Source organism: Rhinatrema bivittatum, chromosome 13 (assembly GCF_901001135.1).
Source record: "Rhinatrema bivittatum chromosome 13, aRhiBiv1.1, whole genome shotgun sequence".
NCBI lineage: Eukaryota > Metazoa > Chordata > Amphibia > Gymnophiona > Rhinatrematidae > Rhinatrema > Rhinatrema bivittatum.
Window position 1 is genome coordinate 15,474,100 of NC_042627.1, and position 20,028 is coordinate 15,494,127.

General features: G+C 44.0%; 1 protein-coding gene across 2 annotated transcripts in view; it reads left to right on the top strand.

The window, feature by feature from the left end:
- The window catches only part of CSPG4 (chondroitin sulfate proteoglycan 4), a 214,637-nt gene that overhangs the window by 186,020 nt on the left and 8,589 nt on the right, over positions 1–20,028 (top strand). For both annotated transcript variants that reach the window (XM_029574975.1, XM_029574974.1), the window contains exons 6-9: positions 6,866–7,067; positions 8,138–8,269; positions 11,765–11,937; positions 16,195–16,378. In XM_029574975.1, the coding sequence (XP_029430835.1) occupies positions 6,866–7,067; positions 8,138–8,269; positions 11,765–11,937; positions 16,195–16,378 (691 nt within the window). The remainder of the gene's footprint in view (positions 1–6,865; positions 7,068–8,137; positions 8,270–11,764; positions 11,938–16,194; positions 16,379–20,028) is intronic.

Below are 20,028 nucleotides of genomic sequence, written 5' to 3' on the forward strand. Positions count from 1 at the left end.
AGGCAAAAAAAAAAATCTATTTTCAGGCCAGGAAAAGGAATTCACCTATCTCCAAAGCTTGATCTGAAAATCCCCTTCTTTGTTGGATTCAAATGTAAAATGAACCATCAAGCTACCCTGTCCTATTTCCCCCTTCTCCTAGAGGACTCCAAAAGTTGGGAGAGAGAAAAATAAGGTCCAAGGACAATTGACCTCTTCATCTGTCCCCCGCTGGCCCCACTGAACATCTCCACCAAGAGAAATAGTAAACTTCGACATCTGGTGGGCTGGCATTGGGAGGGACTTTTAGAATTTTTATTTTTTTTTACTTTATATTTATTGAAAATTTTATAGATAACACAAGAAAAAAAAATGAGAGATTTTACAATATTTGCATATATTCATTATTTATTATTTATTTATTTATTTTTAATTTTTATATACCGGAATTCCTGTATGCAATACAAATCATTCCGGTTTACAAGTAACGAAAAGGTTGCCCTGGTCTGGGAGGTTAGACCGGGGTTTTGTACATAGAACATTAAACATTGAACAATAACAATCAACCATTAAACATTATTACAAGGAACATTGAAGGTAAAAATAACATTTAGCAAATGGCAGTTAACATTATTAGTGTTTTGGAATAGAATGTGTGTGAACAACTTTTTACAAGGAACTTTAGTAGTGAAGATAATCTGCAAATGTACTGTTATATAGTATGTAGATAATGACTGTTAAATAAACATAACGAATAAGCAAGTACATATATGTAATTAAGTGCAAGGTGTTAATGTCAACCTGCAATGGTTGGAACTGAGAGTCATGCTGAGGTGCCTATTTACCCTCTGGGAATTGAAAGGCTTGACTGAAGAGCCAGGTTTTTAACCGTTTTTTGAACTCTGGTAGACTAGGTTCGAGTCGTAGGACTGGTGGGAGCGCATTCCATTGGTGTGGTCCAGCAGTTGAGAGTGCTCTTTTTCTTAGAGTTGATTTGGTTGGAGCTGCGACTAATGTTCTTATATTTTCATGAAAGAAAATATAAGAACCTAGCACCAAAAAAAATCCTATACTAACAGACATAAGGGGGAGCACAAGATTAAACTGAGCCAAAAAAAATATTAAGAAAAAGAAAACATTACATTAATAAGAAAACATACGAGGAACAGCATTCTTATAATATCATGCCAATAGCAATCCAAAGAATAAAGATTAATTAACATGAGAATCCAAGTAAGATCTTAATTGTAGTGGCTCAAAGTATCTCGCATTTATGTCTGTTAAAATGCATTTGTAAGGGTAGCGTTAGATAAACTTTGTGCCAAGGGCCAAAATCTCATGACGCATGGCAAGAAATTTCTTCCGACATTCATGTGTCACTCTAGTAATATCTGGAAACATCCAGATCTTATAACCATAGAAGAAGGAAAACCTATTTGGAAAAAAACAGATTCAACACATTATCATGGTCCTGTGAAAAAAAGAGTGTGTGTCCACTGAACGTGGCCGGCGAAGCAGTGGTAAATTTATGCGGTGGCTACCGTCATTGCAGTGCAACGGCCTCCGTCTGAGGCAGCAGACGGGTTGGGTCCAAGAAGGAGGTGATGTGCTGGCTGTGCAGACCCTGTCCCAAGCCATGACTCGCCGCTCCTGCGGTGCCCAGAACCTCAGACAGGCTTTCAGCACAGGCGGATGAGAGCCAGAGCTTGGGTTCAGCGTCTTCACAGAAACAGAGAAATGACGGCAGAAAAGGACCAGCGGTCCATCCAGTCTGCCCAGCAAGCTTTTGGTAGTTTCTGCACTTATCACTTTCCCAGACCATCAAAGTCAGGGCCCTTGTTGGTTTCTGTTTGAGTCCAGTTTCCCATTACCTCCTGTGTTGAAGCAAAGATCAATGTTGGAATTGCATCAAGAGTTTCAGACTTATTGGGTAAGGGTAGTAACAGCAAGTTACCCCCATGCTTATTTGCTTTCCCTGACCACAAAATTCAGTGTCCTTGATGTTTGCTGCCTGAATCTAATTCCCCTTTTCCTCTTTTCTCCCTGCCATTGAAGCAGAGAGCAATGATGGAGTTGCATCAACAGTATGAAGGTTATTGGTTAAGGGTAGTAACTGCCACACCAGCAAGTTACCCCCATGCACTCTTTTCTTCTTTCCCGTCCTCTAGCCTTTAGGGATCCACAATGTTTATCCCATGCCCCTTTGAAATCTTTCACTGTTTTTGTCTTCACCACCTCCTCCAGAAGAAATATTTCCTGACATTGGTTCTGAGTCGCCCTCCCTGGAGTTTCATTATGTGACCCCTAGTTCTACTGATTTCTTTCATATGGAGAAGGTTTGTTGATTGTGCATCATTAAAACCTTTCAGATACCTGAAGGTCTGTATCTTATCTCCCCTGCACCTCCTCTCCTCCAGGGGATACATATTTAGGTCCTTCAACCTCTCCTCACATGTCGTTTGATGGAGACCCCCACACCATTTTGGCTGCCCTTCTCTGGACCGCCTTCATCGTGTCAATGTCCCTTTTGAGATACGATTTCCAGAACTGAACACAATACTCCAGGTGAGGCCTCTCCAAGGATCTGTACAAGGGGATTATCACCTCCTTTTTCTTACTGTTATTCCTCTCTCAGTGCAGCCCAGCATTCTTCTGGCTTTTCCTATCGCCTTGTCACATAGTGTCTAGCGATCTGAAGATGTCGAAACAATCACCCCAAGCTTCCTCTCTTGCTCTGTGCATAACAGCCCTTCACCTCCCCCCACCCCCATCACATACAGCTCTTTTGGATTACCGCACCCCAGATGCAGGACTCTGCACTTCTTGGCATTGAATCCCAGCTGCCAAACCTTCAACCACCGTTCAAGCTTCCTTAAATCACGTCTCATTCTCTCTATTCCTTCCGGGGTGTCCACTCTGTTGCAGATCTTAATATCATCCACAGATAGACAAACTTTACCTTCTATCCCTTCTGGCAACAATGTGGAACCAATTGAAGAGGCTACAAGAGTATTTGGTGCCCTAGGCAATCGTTTGCTCATACACCCTCTCCTCCAGTTTCCCTGTTGTTGGCAGCTCCAGCACAGTGCTCCCTTCTTTTGCAGTACTGCTTGTGGCACTGTGCCCATCTGGCAGGATTTTGCTGCCCCAGAAATATTGACATTCTAGGCGGTGGAAGTCCTGGCTCTGGGTTATCAGTCCCTTAGTGGAACAGCAGTCAGCTAGGAATACCACGAGACTGAGCAGTGAGGCAGAGACGTCGGCCTGAACTACCCCTCTGGACAACAGTCTGACCCCTCTAGCAATAGTCTGACTTGAGCAATGGATGTCAACTCTACTGCTACTACTTATCATACACAGCACTGTACAAATACACATAAGAGACAGTTCTGCTCTATAGGGTTTATAATCTAGTCAAGACAAAGATATAGAACAAAAGAGACTTTGGGAAATCAATTTATTACGAAAATGGTTAAAATCAAGAAGCTGTTAGGATTGAAAAGCAGCGCTCTGGATAGCAAGTGTAATTCATGTGAGTCTTCCTGGTAAGATAATATTCAAAGTAAATGTACAATGCCGTTGTGCACGCATTTGGCACATGAGCTACCGCGATATATAATGGAATTACCCGCTATATCTGCATTTATCCTGCTGTTGCCAGCTGGTTCCATTTTTTCAGGACAGACTGATTCAGTCCTGGTTTTACCTTAATTAATAGAAGGTAATGGACTTCTCCTCCAAGAACATAAGAACATGCCATACTGGGTCAGACCAAGGGTCCATCAAGCCCAGCATCCTGTTTCCAACAGCGGCCAATCCAGGCCACAAGAACCTGGCAAGTACCCAAAAACTAAGTCTATGCCATGTTACCGTTGCTAGTAATAGCGGTGGCTATTCTCTAAGTCAACTTAATTTGAATGTATGGATTAGTAGTCCTCTTGCTAGGGGAAATGAATACTACAAGTCCCTGCATGCAATGGGGTAAAACCAGGCCTGGATCAGCCTGCCCTGAAAAAAAATGAGCCATTGGCAGCATTAAATGTATCCTAGTGTAGCAAGTTGTGTTAGATCTGCATGTCAAATGTGTATTCAGCATCAGCTGGACTTGTTAAGCACAGACCAAGAATTCTCTTTGCTTTATCTGTGCAAATAATGCATCAGATATGCAGGACCAGTGCAAGCATATTTGGTGCCCTAGGTGAACCTTTGATCATTCGCTCTCCCTCCCCCAACGTAAGTATTGGCGGCAGCTTCAGCACAGCGCCCCCTCCTATCGGCGGCCGTGGATCCAGAACAGTGCGTCCCTCTCTGGCCCTCTCGCTGGCAGGATGTTGCCACCCTCACCCCCATATCTTGGCCCTTAGGCAATCACCCGGTTTTCCTAGTGGAGGCACCAGCTCTGTAAATAGGAACCCAAAGCAGAGAAAGTGACTTCCCTGCTTTAGTGAGCCAGAGGAGACGTCGGGCTGAGAGATCCTTCTGCCAATAACCCAGCGGCTTTTGAAGATCTTGTTAGATGATGCTGTGAGTGTGTCCTGTTTAATAGGCTGAGCTCTGTAAATTATTTTTTTAGAATAGTAAACATAATGTGGGCTGTTTATTCCTGCACTAACCACGTCTCCAGAAATATCCTTAAAGTCTTTGCCTTCCCCAATGTGCACTATTTACGTTCTTGTCCGTGAAACCCTTTACACAGGGTTTACTCTTCAGCCGGGGAAAGGCTCACACCTTAGGGTACCGCTGAGACCCGGCAAACTCACTGCAGCCCTGGTGGTTCTTTCAGAGAGGAAGGAAGCAATTGCTTCTAGACGACCTCTGCCATAGTCGCTCCTTTTACTGAAGCAGTAGGAGAGAGGGCAATCTTCTTCCAGGATTATAGTAAAACTTGTGGGAATACGGTCCAGCAAAAAAAAAAAAAAAATGCACCAAAATCAATCAGCAGTGAATGCTCCAGGTGTTGCTGTGGCCTCCGGGACGACCCCCGAAATCAATGTAGAGTCCTCTGTTATTACAGATCTCTCCTTTGATGCTTTGTAATCCTCGCTGCCGCTCAGGAAGTCTCGGCTCTCCTCTCATAGGACCGGATAACGTCTTCTCCAAGACCGCTGCTATCTTACAGGCTAGTGAAGGCCCCCTCCCACCTGGGCTGGGGACATGTAAATGAGCTATGCGAGGGATGGTGGGAGTCCCCGCAAGGGAAATTACTAAATTCTTTCGTTATCTTACAATTAGATGTAAGGCCTGGTATGACACTCTGTTATAAAATGGCCTACAGAAATAGGGTGCAGTTTTCAAAATCCCCACAGGTGGCCTTGCAAGCTTATTTTTGAAGGGAAACTCTCTGGAGAATTTCCCTTTGAAAGTTAGATTTGCAAAGTTGCAACTGCAGACTTTGCACCTACAACTGGGGGGATGGGTCTGTGGGGGAAAACACTTGGGTTTCCCAAGTGTTTTCAGTAAGCCAGTCCCCCCGTGATGTCCCTTTACTCCTGTGGGTGTGCAGGGGAATATTGGGTGCACCTTCACTCACAAGAAGACCGGGCAATTTTCAAAGGGCTGTTTTATGCTGATGAAACCTTTAAAAAAATTGCCTTTATTTCATTGGAAAAAAAGACACTGAAACCGTGGTAATTTTACTCTGGGTGATTATGTGGTCTATTGGCCGGGAAAGCCACGAAGCAGAAACAGGAGGGCCCAGGATGAGTTCTGGGTGTGTTCAGGAGCCCTGACGCCAACCTCTGAGTCAGCCATAAACCACACACAAAAGGAGGGAAAACAGAAATGCTAAGAATGCTTTAGTTTGTCAGCTCTTGCTGAGGAAAACGCGTCCACTCTGGTGTCTTGCTGTATAGAAATTCAGATTCTGGAAACTTTATTGGCATAACAATGTGCCACGAGCGTAACCACATTACGTACAGTGGTTAAAGCATAAGGAGAAGGAAACTCTAAAAGCGACAGTAAAGGTAAAAGAAAATTACAGGGTACAGAGAGCACAGTGTACATTCGGCATTATCAGTAAGGTGGGACCCACATATTCTGTTCAGGCACGTAAAATAAATTTTCAAAATAGGCCTCTGAAACACTAGGAGGAAACTATTACTTTCTGAGAATATGCAGAAAGATGAGCAGGGGTGTTTCATTTTGTTTATGAGGAGTGAGCTTTCATTTTTGTCTTTTTTCTTTTTGTTTGTTTGTTTCATTTCTTTAAAACAAAAATAAAACAAATATCAAAGAAAATTAAAAAAAAAATGAAAAAGAAAACAGAAGAAGAAAATGTCAGGTCCACAGCTAGACTCCCTCCCCACCCCCGGGCCCTCCCTCGATCCTTCCCAGCACTCCACCCCTCCCACGGATCCTCGTAACGTTCTGCTGAAAATGTCTTCGCAGACAGACGCAATCCCCCCCATTGTAAATTTCTGCCATACCTAATGGCATCAATCTGGGCCGAGGGCCGCTCCTGCCCCAAGACAAAAATTCAACCAGAGGGTAAACGATTAAGAAGATCCGGGAGTAAGGGGGAGCTGGGGGGGCTGCAGAGGTCCTGGGGATGCAGGGGGGCTGGCGGTGGTGACAGTCTTACTTTTCTTTTTAACAAAATGAATAAAAGATTTGCATTTCTTTTGTTTAAAAAATGAAATGAAACAAGAAATGTTAAGATTTCCTGTTTTGTTTCCAATGAATGCACAGTGCTAAAGGTTCATAGATGCTGATTTTCTTGATTTATTTTATTTATTTAATACTTTTGTATACTGGCATTCATGACTATGGAGGTATTTGTCTGCCTCCTTCGTACCATTTGCTAATATTCATGCAAGAAGTTGCTTTACAAGGAGAACTGCATTTTTTTTTTTTTAAACTTGCCCCTATTTGATATTTTTTCTCCAAGATGTGGGAAGATACTACTGCTGAAGTTACTTCCGCTTTGCTGGCCAGCGATGATCTGGATTCCCCTCCTGAGAAAGTGGTGTATTCCATTCAGCCTCCAGTCAACGGGAAAGTTTTGCTGAAGTCACATCCAGTCAACAAGGAAGTTCTGCAGTTCACTCAGGCCCAAGTCAATCGAGGGCTTGTCCTGTTCCAGCACAAAGGTGCGTTAACAAACAAGGAACTGAGAGAGAATTGCTCTCTGGCATGCTGAAACAGTTACCAGATTGCATAGGATGAGCTGTCACCAAGAAAGTACCTAATACATGACTGCTCAGCCTAAGCAACACTCAACCCCCACCAAACCCTGGAGAAACCACGCAGTACCCCTTGTCATCATCACTACCAGTATTAGCCCCACTACTACTACCCCAACCACCACCATCACCACTACTGCTCCTGTTACCACTACTATTACCCCTACCACCACCACCACGACTACCAGCACCACCATCACTACCACCACTCATCTTAATTACCACTATCACCACCACCATGTAGTGTGGCAACTTGAGCATCTTCCTTGCTATGCTCAATCTTAGACTACCCTGCGAGAAAGGGACCTAATAACCATGAGATGTATCTTGTATAGTGTTTAAGGCACGGACTTCTAGATTGGGGCCATGCTATTGTTCTTCCAGGACACTGATGGTGATAAAGAAACAATAAAGGTTGTTGTTAATATTACTCAATCGTGAGCACCCACCACTTTGAAGAACACATCATAACCTCTTAGCTCCCCTTTATTACTAAGGTGACACTCTCATAGATAGGTAGAGGCTCTCTTAAAGATAGCTTTCAGAGCAAAATAAATAAAGGTTTATTGTTCCCACGACTGACTGCCAGGGCCGGTGCAAGCTTATTTGGCGCCCTTGGTGAACCTTTAGTTATTAACCCCTCACCCAACTTATCTATTGGCAACAGCTCCAGCCCAGTGCTCCCTTCTACCCACAGCAGTGGCTCCAGGACTGCACTCCCTTCTTTGTCAGTATTGGCTCTGGGGACAGTTTGCCTAATGAAAGAACCGGCTCTGCTGACCGGACAATAGATTTTACACCCAAATGGTTGGTTCTTCAGCTGCTTTAGTTTGAATGTAAGGCTCCAGCTGCTGCTTGGAAGCATTGAATTGTGCCGTTCGTGGTGTTTGTAGAAACATGAACTCATCCCAACCTCTGCCGCAGAACGATGGAATCCATTTTGCTGAATCACTTTTTCTTGTCATTTCTTTCTGTAGGCCCTCTGGATGGCGGGTTTGCTTTTGATGTCTTTGATGGAGAAAATGTATCCCCTGGGCATTTTTTCACTGTAATGGCCAAGAGGCTGGTCATCACCATGGAAACCAAACAGGATCTCACTGTGTGTCCAGGTGAGCTACCTTCAGCAGACGGAAGGTAAACAATCCAAATCCAAATATAAAGGCGACAATAGCAAGGATGTGGTCATATCAGGTCAGTGATTTCAAGGCACTACAGCAAATAGCAGAGCAGGTGAGCTCTCAGGAGGGAAAAGCTTTGTAGACTGAAGGTCACAGAAGTGCAGATCTTTTGTTTTATTCAGCAATGGTAGGTCACTAAGGTGATGTGATCAAGTTTAGAGCAGGTGATGGCCACATGGAACTTACAGCCTTTCATCCCCTGGTTCAACATTAACACATTTTTCCAGTTCCTAATGTAACTGTAGCCCCATCTCAGGACCCCAAAGGTCACACCTCAAATAAGAGTTTAAGTGATTAAAGTCATCTCTTGATGTCAATCCAAATCTGATGTCCAAGATACCCTGTTGGGGGAAAAGATTATCTTCTAAGCCCTTAGCGATGTTCAGTATTTAATTCAAGATTAAAGTCTCTTGTACACAGCAGTAATAATCATGTTGGATGCAGATTTGGTTTCCGACCTGGAAAACTGATGAAATGATCCAGTTACAGTTCCTGTTCTTTACAAATCCTTTTTCCAGCATTAGATCTTCTAATACATTTCTGACTTTAAGCTTCCAGTTTATTTATTCTGTAACTAATGGCAATTGCTTTCCTCATTCCTGATCCATTCTAACAAATTGGGTATAAGTTTCCTCCCAGAATTTGGTGGATAGGATAATCCTTTCCCAGTTTAAGTCTACTTAAATAAATAAAGTCCCATTTCTTCATACCTTTGTCCAGTTGTTCAGGCTTTCTCCTTACTTCCCCGTTGGTACCTGGAGGGTACCCTCCATGTTCTTCTCGTCGACATCTTGATGATGTCATTGAAGTTAACACCAGATGGGCGCTACAGGTCTCCTTCTTCTCTTCCCTAGGAATGAACCCAGGTCCATTCCTCCAGAGGACTTCCACTAATCCATCTCTGCTCTCTGGGTGAGAGGCGCCACTCCTCTTCCCTGAACCGCACTGAGCTCCTGGGCCCTAGGGTACTCAGGCAAGTTGTAAAAATAAAAACCTGAAAAAGGGAAACCAAAAATAGAAAAAGGAAAGGTGGACAAACTTCCATTTCTAAAAAGTAAACGGTTCCCAAGGAGACATCGTAACGCTGGGCAAAGGCATCCTTCCCACTTTACTAAACCCTGGTCTCAGGCCTAGAGACCTAAGGGTCCCTCCTAAGAAAATCAATTAGCGAAAAAAAAGGGGGAACAGCAGAGTGGCAAGCTGCCCCTCCAAACACTAAAACGGAGGGACACCGCCATTTTAGTCTCCCACATAGAGGAGTTAAAACCCAACAACATCTCCTGCTCCCCCTGTGAACAACAGAACAGTCCTGTTAGTGGAGATCATGTAGGTTCTCTACAGAGATGTAACAAGTGTCCTTCTTATCTAGTAAGTAACCTGTTATTTTTTTATTTTAAAACCTGGTATTGAATTATATTCACCATACAATAAAAATTAAACAGGCCAGAGGCCCAATAAGAAAGGTCAAGTCCTCGTAGGTGCAATACAAACATGGAACATAGCTCCTGCAAAAACTCACAATTTCCCGTTTGTTTATAATATGCAATTCATGTTGTCTTCTCTCTGCCTCCCACTCCATTCTCAGATCTCAGATTTTGCATAGATCTGAATCATTTTCCCTGATCTCTAATGTTAATTTTTGCAAATCAAATAGATCTGTGACTTTACGCCTGTCATTAATGCACCCTCACTCCTATCCTCGTCATCATTTTCTGCTGCTCCATTGCACGGTACTCCAATGTGGAATTTAATCTGTCTTCATCTTTTTCACTGTGATTCCTAAATTCCACCCCTAGCAGTCTCCATAATCTAATGGGATACGATACACATCTCAAAGGTGGTAAAGACCTCCTTTCTGCTGCTGCACCGGATTTGCCAACTGCACAAATACTTTCAGAAACACAACCATGTTACCGTAATACATGCACTAATCACTAAGTATGAAGACCACTGTAACTCTCTGTTAGGTGGCATCTCATAAAACAACCTCGAAGGCCTTCAACTGCTACAGAACACAGGCTTCTGGTAGGGGCCAAATCAGTGGGACCAAATAATGTCAATCTTGTGTCCATTTCTCTTTGTTTTGTCTTCACGGGTGTGAATAAACCAAGAGGGAGCTTCAATCCTCCCAAAAGGCCTTCCTATCTTCCCCTTCTCTGGCTTCGGCCAGATTAGCTTGCTCCAGTCTTCATGCATTCGGTTCCTGTGCCCCCAAAAATATGAAACAAAATACTTACCTCTCCTTTCGAAATAAAACAACAAAGCCTTGGCCGTTTAGTCAAGCCTTCCCCTAGATTCCAAGGCAGAGACTCTTCCTTCTTCTACCTGAGTGCCAGAGCTTCCTGATTGTGAGCCCACAACCTCACCCACCGCTGGACAACTCCTACTTAATTTATTCTTACTATTTCAGCCCAAAGTGCTTCCCTAATACCTTGTTACAGTATAAATGCATCTGTACTCTTGTACCCATCTTATATTCTTGCTATCCGTTTCATCCATTGGATCCTTTATCTGCTATGAGGTCGATATTCGAAAGCCATTCAGACGGATAACTGAAAAGTCTAAATGGCTACCTAGCGATACTCATTGACGTATGTGGATAAAATTTAGCTGCATAAGTCGGAAGCATTCTGAGGATGGATGGAAGGCATTTCCGGGTGGAGCAGTTAGCCACATAAGTTATATGGCTAGCTCCAATATTTGGAGGTAGCCACTTAACCTATGCAGCTAACTCTAGTTGGGCAATAGGGCTGTTCTAAAGTTAGCCATGCCACTGAATATGCCTTGCTAGTTAGCCAGATGTGTTTAGCAGGCTAACTAGCCCAGCCACGCAGTGGCTGAAAATGGACCGTATATGTTCTGTTTCAATCTAGAAGTCATCTTACCGCTTGTCTTTAACCAAAACTATATGCATGCTCTAACCTCATGTTTAATGTCTTCGATTAGACTGATTGCAATTATGGATTGTAATCCACCTTGAGACTAATTCCTAAGAATATCAAACTTTTATAAATGAGAATAAAATAAATAAAGGAGGGACCCTTCAACCTGAAAATACCAGGAGATCTTTATAGCTTTCAAGAAAAATATTATTTAAAAAAAAAGGAGCAGAAGAATTTTGAAAATAAAATTGTGTGAGGGGAGGAGAGCTCACCAGAGCAGTGCAGTGAAAGGCTTTTCATATTTATAGTTGAAGAATCAGGGAGAAATTAGGTATTGTTAGACAAACTGAGCTGTAAGCAAGTATATAGGTGAGCTGGTCCCTAAAGTTATACGTTATCAATACTTCGACCTTGGTGGCATCTGTGATAAGGTCCCTAGCCTTGGTAGTTTGGATCTATGTTGGCAGATAACGCTTCAGTAAGCCAGTCCCTTGGGAATTTATACTTTTCACGTCATTTACACATTCATTCATTTCTTCATAAGGAACCCTTCAGCCAATCACAAGCCAGAACCTAAAGGCCGTGACCAATGATGACGCGGCTGCCTCCCGACACTTGCTGTACATCATCGACGAGCCGCCTCGACTTGGCAAACTGGTAAATAGCGAGTGGACAGGTAGCGAGAGAGACGGACTGAGAAACTTCTCCCAATCACAGGCAAGTCTTTCTTTCAAGCTGGGTGAATTGTACTGTTTATGAACATGAGAAGCAAGCAGCACTGTCTGGAGCCAGGCAGGGACTATGACATCTTTCCACACGTACAGCTCTGCCAAGGCACCTTAATTGGGTCCTGCAGCATGTCTGTCCCTTGGGCATCTTTTTAGAAGGAATAGATGGTAATTGTATGATGCGAACTAGCGTCTTACCATCCTCAGCTTACTATCTTAAGAGGTGCAGATATGATTTTCATAAGAACCATAGATAATATTACCAAATTATTTTCTAAATGCCATCACAGCGTGTCCCCCAGAAAGTGACTACATGGAGATGGTTACTAAGACCAGGGATCAAAAGAGAGAATATAAAACAGAGTGAAACACCTGAAAGTTGTCTCTTTTCAGTGTTTCCTCCTATGATTGTATGGATTTGCTGGTAGGCATGGATTGTTTTTGGAAGGGCTCTTACTCATCAGCACCGCTTCTGGAAATATCACTAGCCCTAAGATAAAATCCCCTGTTTCTCAGCTCTGTACTGGTGGGAAGCTGCAACAGAAGTCACTGCTATAAAAGTCATTAGCAAAAGGTCCATTCGAGCACCTGCGGATGGGCCCCCCTTTTATTTTTCCATATTTTTATTTTAGATCTAATTATTCACCTTTCCAAAGTTAAGCTCAAAGCAAATTACAATCAGGTTCAATAGGTAGTTCCCTGCTCCAGTGGTTTTTCACTCTTATTTTGACCGAACTGCATTCGGATCTTGATGCACAAAGACACGCAGTATCTCAGATACCAGGCATTACCTTCCCCTGGTATTAAAATGAGCTGATTTGCAAGCAAACACATGTAAATAAGCTCGTGCATAGCGAGATGCTATGCAAATCAAATAAAGCGGCTTCCCTCAAAATTCACAAGCCACATTATTTGATTGCAAGGGGGTGTAGCTAACTTTTCCCGGAAGCAGTGGGTCGTTAATGCACATCCTAATGCCAAGTGGCCCACATAATGGCACCCCCTTTCCCTGGTAGAGTGAAATGTCCTGGGGGGGGGCTCTATCATGAGATAGGACAAAAATATATATGCAGCCAACCAGTGGCTAGGGGTCTGAAGTTATAGGAGTCCTCTTGGCTCCACTAGATCACTAAGGACTTGTGAGTACCGTGTGGGGGTCAAGGATGGCCAAGAGAGGAGGGTTGGATGGGACAGAGGGTGGAGGGAGAATTATTTTACTCCAAGGGCATGCGGTTTTGAAGGAGACAATCTTTTGATGGCGGGCAGGGTTTTGAAAAAGGGGTTGGGGCCAGGCCAAGATCTTTAAACCTTTTTGGAGATAGTTTGGCCACTTCATGGGGCAGCAGAGGAGACTGGCCAGGGGTTGAGTAGAACCCAAGGGATTTCACTCTACTGGGGGGTGGAGGGACCACTTACCATAGATTAGTGAATCCAGCAGTATTTTCCTCTCTGGGGACAATACCGCTGCTTAATAAATAGACCCCTAAGTTTGTACCTGAGGCAATAAGTGACTTGCCCAAGGTCACAAGAAGCATCTGTGGGAGATATGGAATTTGAGCCCTGGCTTCCTTGGTTCTACTCTACTAGGCTACAATTGACCACCGTCCTTCTTTGACACCCCAATCCCAGTACTGTCCTACTTTCCTCTCATCTTCCCTCCCTCATTAATCTGAAGCTTCCAGCAGCTTTCCTTCTCCGTTCCAGAAGATGGTCCACATGCTGCTGCCTCCTTCTGGCTTGTGTGGGTCAATGCAAGCACATCTTAACCATCTTATTGCCTGTGCAAGCATGCCTCTGCCTTCTTCCGACCCATGCGGACCCATGTGGTGGAAGGTGTTTTCCTCCTCCTGGCCTATGCATGCTGACATAAGTGTAGTGTTAAGGGCCTTGCACTATGAGCAGGTCCGCTGCAAGGATATTAGGCTCTGAGGTTCAGAAACTTGTCCTGGAGGACTCCCTAGTCAGGCTTTCTGGATATACATAATAAAGGGGTAATTTTTTTTTAGTGATTTATGCGCATAAAACCAGATTTTCTGTATGTTAATGGCTGTGCTATAATAGCCCAGGACTGAGTGCGTGTAAAAGAACACATGTAACCTGGTTATGTGCATACTTTTACGTGCACTGAGCAGAGGCATTCCAGAGAGGTGGAGTTGGCACCCATGTGCATACTTTTTGCTTTTAAAAAGTATGTGCCTAAGTGTGCATGCATGAGATGCATCATCCGAAGTGGAGGGGTAACTCTATGCAAGTGCCTGGGTGCGCACGCTCGGCCAGTCACCAAAGATTTTCAAAGCAAACTTTAGGCGCATAAATTCGCTTTGAGAATACTTGGTAAAGTTTGCATGTACAATGTGTGATATAGACACAGGCTGCACCTCTGTGCGGGCTGATTGAAAATTCCCTTCCCTATGTGCACGAGATAAATTTGCATGCAAATCTCGCTCATGTCTATTCACTGCTAATGTCCTGACAAGCTGACTGGCTGGAGGTCCCCCAGGACAGTTTTAGGAACCACTGAGCTAGATGAATCTTCAACCTTACATCACCCCCCTCTCTACAATTAGCTTTCAGCCCCTCAGACACCCCCCACGTTAAGATTTCGATAATTAAACTCAACAATAATCCCCCCACCACCCTTCCCAAAGCAATCCTGTAAAAAAAACACATGACGACATCATACTTTTAAATATCAAATTTCATTTCATATTGTGCATATACAGCATATATATATAAAGATACACATACACGCATAATACAAATATGTTTCAGAAATCGTATCTGATTAATGTGCCATTTGGTTGAAAGTAGACTGGCTGGCTGGGCTGAATGAGGATATTTCCCTTTACTATTCATCATAGGGGGGAAAAAACCAAATTCTCGTGTCATCTCCCTTCATGTCCAGACACCACACGTCTCCCGAGTCCCAGGTCGGTGGCAGTCTGGAACAGGGGATCTGCCCGTACGTTGCACCATCCACCGTTCCCTCCGTCTTCACAACGTAACGCTGCCACCACCGTGCTTTACTGTAGGGGGGCTGTTAGCAGGGCTCTGTTTGTTTTGCTCTATAAATATCGCTTAGCACTGAGACCAGGAAGTTCCACTTTGGTCTCATTAGACCACAAAATCTTCTCCCACATGCGTGCAGTATCCCCTAAATGTTTCTTTGCAAATGCTAGGCGGCAGCAGTTTTTCTTCTGACATAGACCTGGGATTGGGGAGAAGATTCACCTTTCAGCAGGACAATGATCCTGAGCACAGAGCAAAAGCCACAACGCAGTGGCTTAGCAAGGAGAACGTGAATGTCCTCAAGTGGCCCAGTCAAAGTCCAGACCTGAAGCCAATCGAGAATCTGAGGCAAGACTTAAAAACTGCAGGCCTCAGGCAAGTCCTAATCAACTTGAAAGAGCTTGAACTCTTGCCAAGGAGCAAAGCCTGTACCATCCCGCCATGCAAACCTGGTAGACACTTTATCCTAAACGACTCAAGGCTGTCATTGCTGCAAAAGTGGCTTCCACCACACGTTGAGTCAAGGGGTGTGAAGACTTATGCAATCCAGTCTCTGTTTTTTTCTTTTTTTAATTACTATTGGAATATTTATACAATTTTTCTTTCACAATGAAAGTACAGTATGTGGTGTGGCTCAGTGAAACAAACTCCTACTTTAATGTATTTTGATTTGTATTTTTTAGACAGTGGAAGGTGAAAAATGTACAAGGGCATGCAGACGTTTACAAGGCACTGTATCTGTCAATGTACGGCTCATTGAGGGATATTTGAGTTGGATTTTGAAGGGGCTTCCGAGTATTCTATTTATTTATTTATTTTCAAAAATGTGTGTGCGGCCTATACGCAGCTCTAGGCAGCTCACATAAAATAGCGTTCATATTTAAAACAATAAGACAAATTCAAAACAAACCAAGACATAAAAAAACAATTCCCCTTCTAAAAACTCTGGGGGCCGGATATTCAGCGCCAATTAGCCGGATAAGTTAGGGCTTATGCGGCTAAGCAACGCCGACTGAATATCCGGCCGCAATGAACAGATAACTAGTTATGTGGTGGGAAGGGAGGGGGTGTTCCAGGGAGGAGCTGACTTAGCCGGATAAGATATCCAGCTAACTCCTGTATTCAGCCAGATATCTTATCCAGCTAAGACTGGTCAGCCCACAGGGCCTACTGTAACGCCAAGGTTAATCTTCTCAGGAATAAAGAGCTTTTACTCCCTTTGTATCGTTGAACACAGGTCACTGCGGGAGTTATTTTTTACCAGCATGAACTGCCTCAGGTCCCGTTCTGGATTTCCCATGATGCTTTTCACTTCCACGTTGCCTCGTCTCCGGCGGTAACAGAGCGCCTGGGCTTCCGGGTGTCCATATCCTTTGAAGAGGCCTGTCCCCAGCGTTCCTCCCGCCTGTGGAAGAATACAGGTAAAGAGGCACGGAGAGACAGTGCTACCATTTACAAAGTTGTGCTCATCATGTCCAGAGCCCCTGGGTCCATTTTCCAGTGGGGGAAAGTCATTGTGTTTCTTCACCAGGTCCACAAGAGGCACTAATTTAGGGAAAGTGCCCCCAAGTGCTACAGAACCGATTCCTAAAACCTGTAGGATCGCCCCAGGGGTAACTGCTGTGTTTTTATGGTGCTAGAGCTGCCTGCGGCTGCCTGGGGGGAGTGGATCGCTCAGAGGGAATCTACAGCTGTATTGCTCTGCACGCTTTCACGGACCCTTTAAGAAAATACCAAGCTGAAATCCAGAGGATTCCTTTCTAATCCAGATGGCCACTGCTCTCTATTTGATTTTCCTCTCTTGCTCATTCTTTTCTTGAGGCTGCTGGATATTTCTATATAAAGGTGCCACACATCTGTGGTCCCAGTAACGTACCATCCGTCAAAGAAGCGGAGCGCTCCATTTCATGACAATCCAACCCTCCCGACTGGGATGAGAGAGCCTAGGGTTACTGAATATTGCCAGAAGCAACATTCTTCTTGTTGGTTGCCCTGAGGCGACCACGCGGTGTCCTTTGCTGTCACTTGGTGTCCTGTGCTGTAAAGACGCAACGGCAGTCTTCTCTCTGAACACGAGACTGCTGGTCAGGCCCAGCTTGCAGTCCCTGGCTGTGAGTCCGTCAGCTCCTTGCTGGCACCGTCACAGTACTGTCAGTCGTTTTAGGGGGTGCGCTACTGTATGCTGACATCCAGCAGAGGAAGCTCTGCCAAGCACCGAGCCAAAGTTAAGAAAACGTATTATTTCCTACAGACAGAGAGAAAAGTACACACACATATCTCAAGACGAAGGCTACCCTAGCTGACATCCTTGACCTTAGTGACTGATTCTACTGCTTACAAGTTTCAAACGGGGAAATTTGCTTCGTTTTTCAGGGTTGCCGAAACAGGACGAATGCACATCTCTAATGTGCACTATTCCAGCAAAATTCAACCTGCAGAAAAAGCGGGCACGTGCTTTGTCTCCACGGTAGGTTTCTAAGTTGGAGTGAGCACCAGTCCCGGATTTCTCAGTAGGCATCCATTATGCCTGTGCCTAGAGCGGCGTACATTTAGGGACAGCAAACTGGCTAGGATTTACTGCCTTCCAGCTCTGCTGAATCTAGATCAGCCCTCTGCTACCTTGTGAAAAACACCAAAAGTACTTAGGGATGGCAAAATTTTAAATTCATCCTTGGTCAGCGCACTTTCACCGTGAGAATCAACCAAAGCCCGCAGCTAAACGTACATTCCATCTTTGTCCTGGTACATGCAGTTTGGAAAGGCCCCCTTAGCATTTACAGAGTGTCATCAGCATACACAGCACTGTACATTCCTGAAAGCTGCAGAACATCCTAAGTAGATCTCATTCTCAGAGCAGACCTGAGCTCTGAAATTGTAAACCCTGATCAACGAGGGGGCTTAAGACCATCAGAGCTCTTCTCTGTTTTGTCACCGTTTCCACCTGACCTGTCGCTTTGAATCATGATTGTGTTTGTATCTCTCTGCTCCTCCCTGTGTCTCTGTCATCTCTCACGTGCTTTACTTTTCATTCTGCAGTGTTGCCAGCAGATCTCCATGTCAGCATGAGCTTAGAGTTCAGGCTTGTTTTTCCTGTCTCGTGTACCAGTGTATTCTGGAACTAGTAACACAAGTTACAGAGTGTATTGTCATGCTGATTAAACAGCCAAAACGGATCCAGAATCCGGATGGTCTAATGGCTCAGTGAGACATGAGGAAGGTTCCTGGGTCGATCACCGAGTGACCTGGGACTGGAGATGATGCGGAGGCACAGCCTACGGGGAGGATGGGGGAAGGGAGAAAACCATGGTCATTGCTCAAGTGACAAGTATTTATTTAAAATTCTTATAGCCCACTTGAACAAATTAAGCTAGCTCAGTGGATACCAAAGCAAAATAAAATCCATTAAGAATCAATAAAAAAAAACATAAAACAATACAAATTAAGACATAAACATCAATTTAAAACATAATACAGAAAAAAATAAATAACAGAAAATAAAGTAAAATACACAGGAAAGCTGCATGAAATACCTCAACAGTTACTTTAGAAAATGAATTAAGTCAATACCTGTCAGAAACGCAAGGCCTTCTGTTTTTATGGAACTTTTTAATGTCTAAAATGGAACAAAAATTGATCAGCAATGTGTTCCACAAATTTGGGCCCACAACCAAAAAAAGCCTGAGAATGTAATTTCTGAAGGGGTATCTCTTTAATCCCAGGCACTGCTAATAAAACAATCATCATCTGAACGAAGATTATGAGCAGGTGTAGATTTTGCAACTAATTCTGACAAATAACTTGGGCCCTAAAGTCCTGACAACCTTAAACACTAATAAAAGAATTTTAAATCTAATTCTATAAGTAACCGGCAACCAGTGCAAATGCTTAAGCACTGGAGTGATATGATCTTTCGTTTTAATTCCAGAGATCAGCCAGGTAGCAGAGGTTTGTAACATCTGTAAGGCTTGAATCCGACATTTGGGCAGTTCAAACAGCACATTACATACAATAATCTGCTGTTGTCAGAACAAAGACCTGTGCTGTACATCTGAATTCTCTTTCTGACAGGATACCTTTGAGCTATCTTAATAAACATAGTTTATAATATCCTGGCTTAAAACAAATGATTAATATGTGATTTACAACTGAGGATTGAATCCAGCTGAAAACCTTGGTTCCTTACAGAGTCAGGAAATAGTACCAAATTTCCATCTAATGCTTTCTAATGTAGCAGTGAAATTCAGAGCCCAGGATTGCAGTATTCCAAAGGAAGCCCTAGTGTATGGCCCCTGCACGAGATCGTCACTGCAGTGACCAGGCTAGGAATGCTTGGTTTGGATGTGAATGAAGGCTCATGACCTGGTTCTGGCTGAGCTGAAACTGCCAGATCTGAAAGAAAACCTGATCCAAAATCTCATTGTGTCCCAGCATTGGTTAGGTAAGAGAGGATAATGACGCATCAGCGGGTACGTAACACTGCGTCTCTAGCAGGCCAGTGATGTGAGTCTGTCTCATTTCTGTGATCCAGCTGTGTCAGTTTCCCCTTCTAGCTCTCCATCTCCTGGATCAGATGCATTGAGCATATTTCCCATAAGAAATCTTTCAGTCCAGGATTAGGCAACTCCAGTCTTGGAGTTACACAAACAGGCCAGATTTTCAGGATATCCATAACGAATATGCATGAGATAGATTTGCATCTAATGGAGGCAGTGCATGCAAATGTATCTCTTGAATATTCCTAGTGGATATCCTGAAAACCAGGCCTGTCTGAGGCCCTCCAGGACCGGGGCTGCTTACCCCTGTTTTAGTCTATGTGGCCCTGTCCATAGCTCATCAAATGGTCCAGATCATCCTGAGCAGGCTGACCTCGTCCTGTCTCAGTGCATGGCGTGGAATGAGGTCTGACCGAACTGGGACAACTTGTTCAGGATGACCCTGGGTCAGCTGGTCAGTCTGCCGTATGTACAGACCGTGTCCTGTGTCTCACGTCACATCCTGGCTGAGTTTTACCGCTGAACACTGACAGAGCAGACACTATTTCTAGTTAGAGCCCCCATTCCTCAAAAGAACA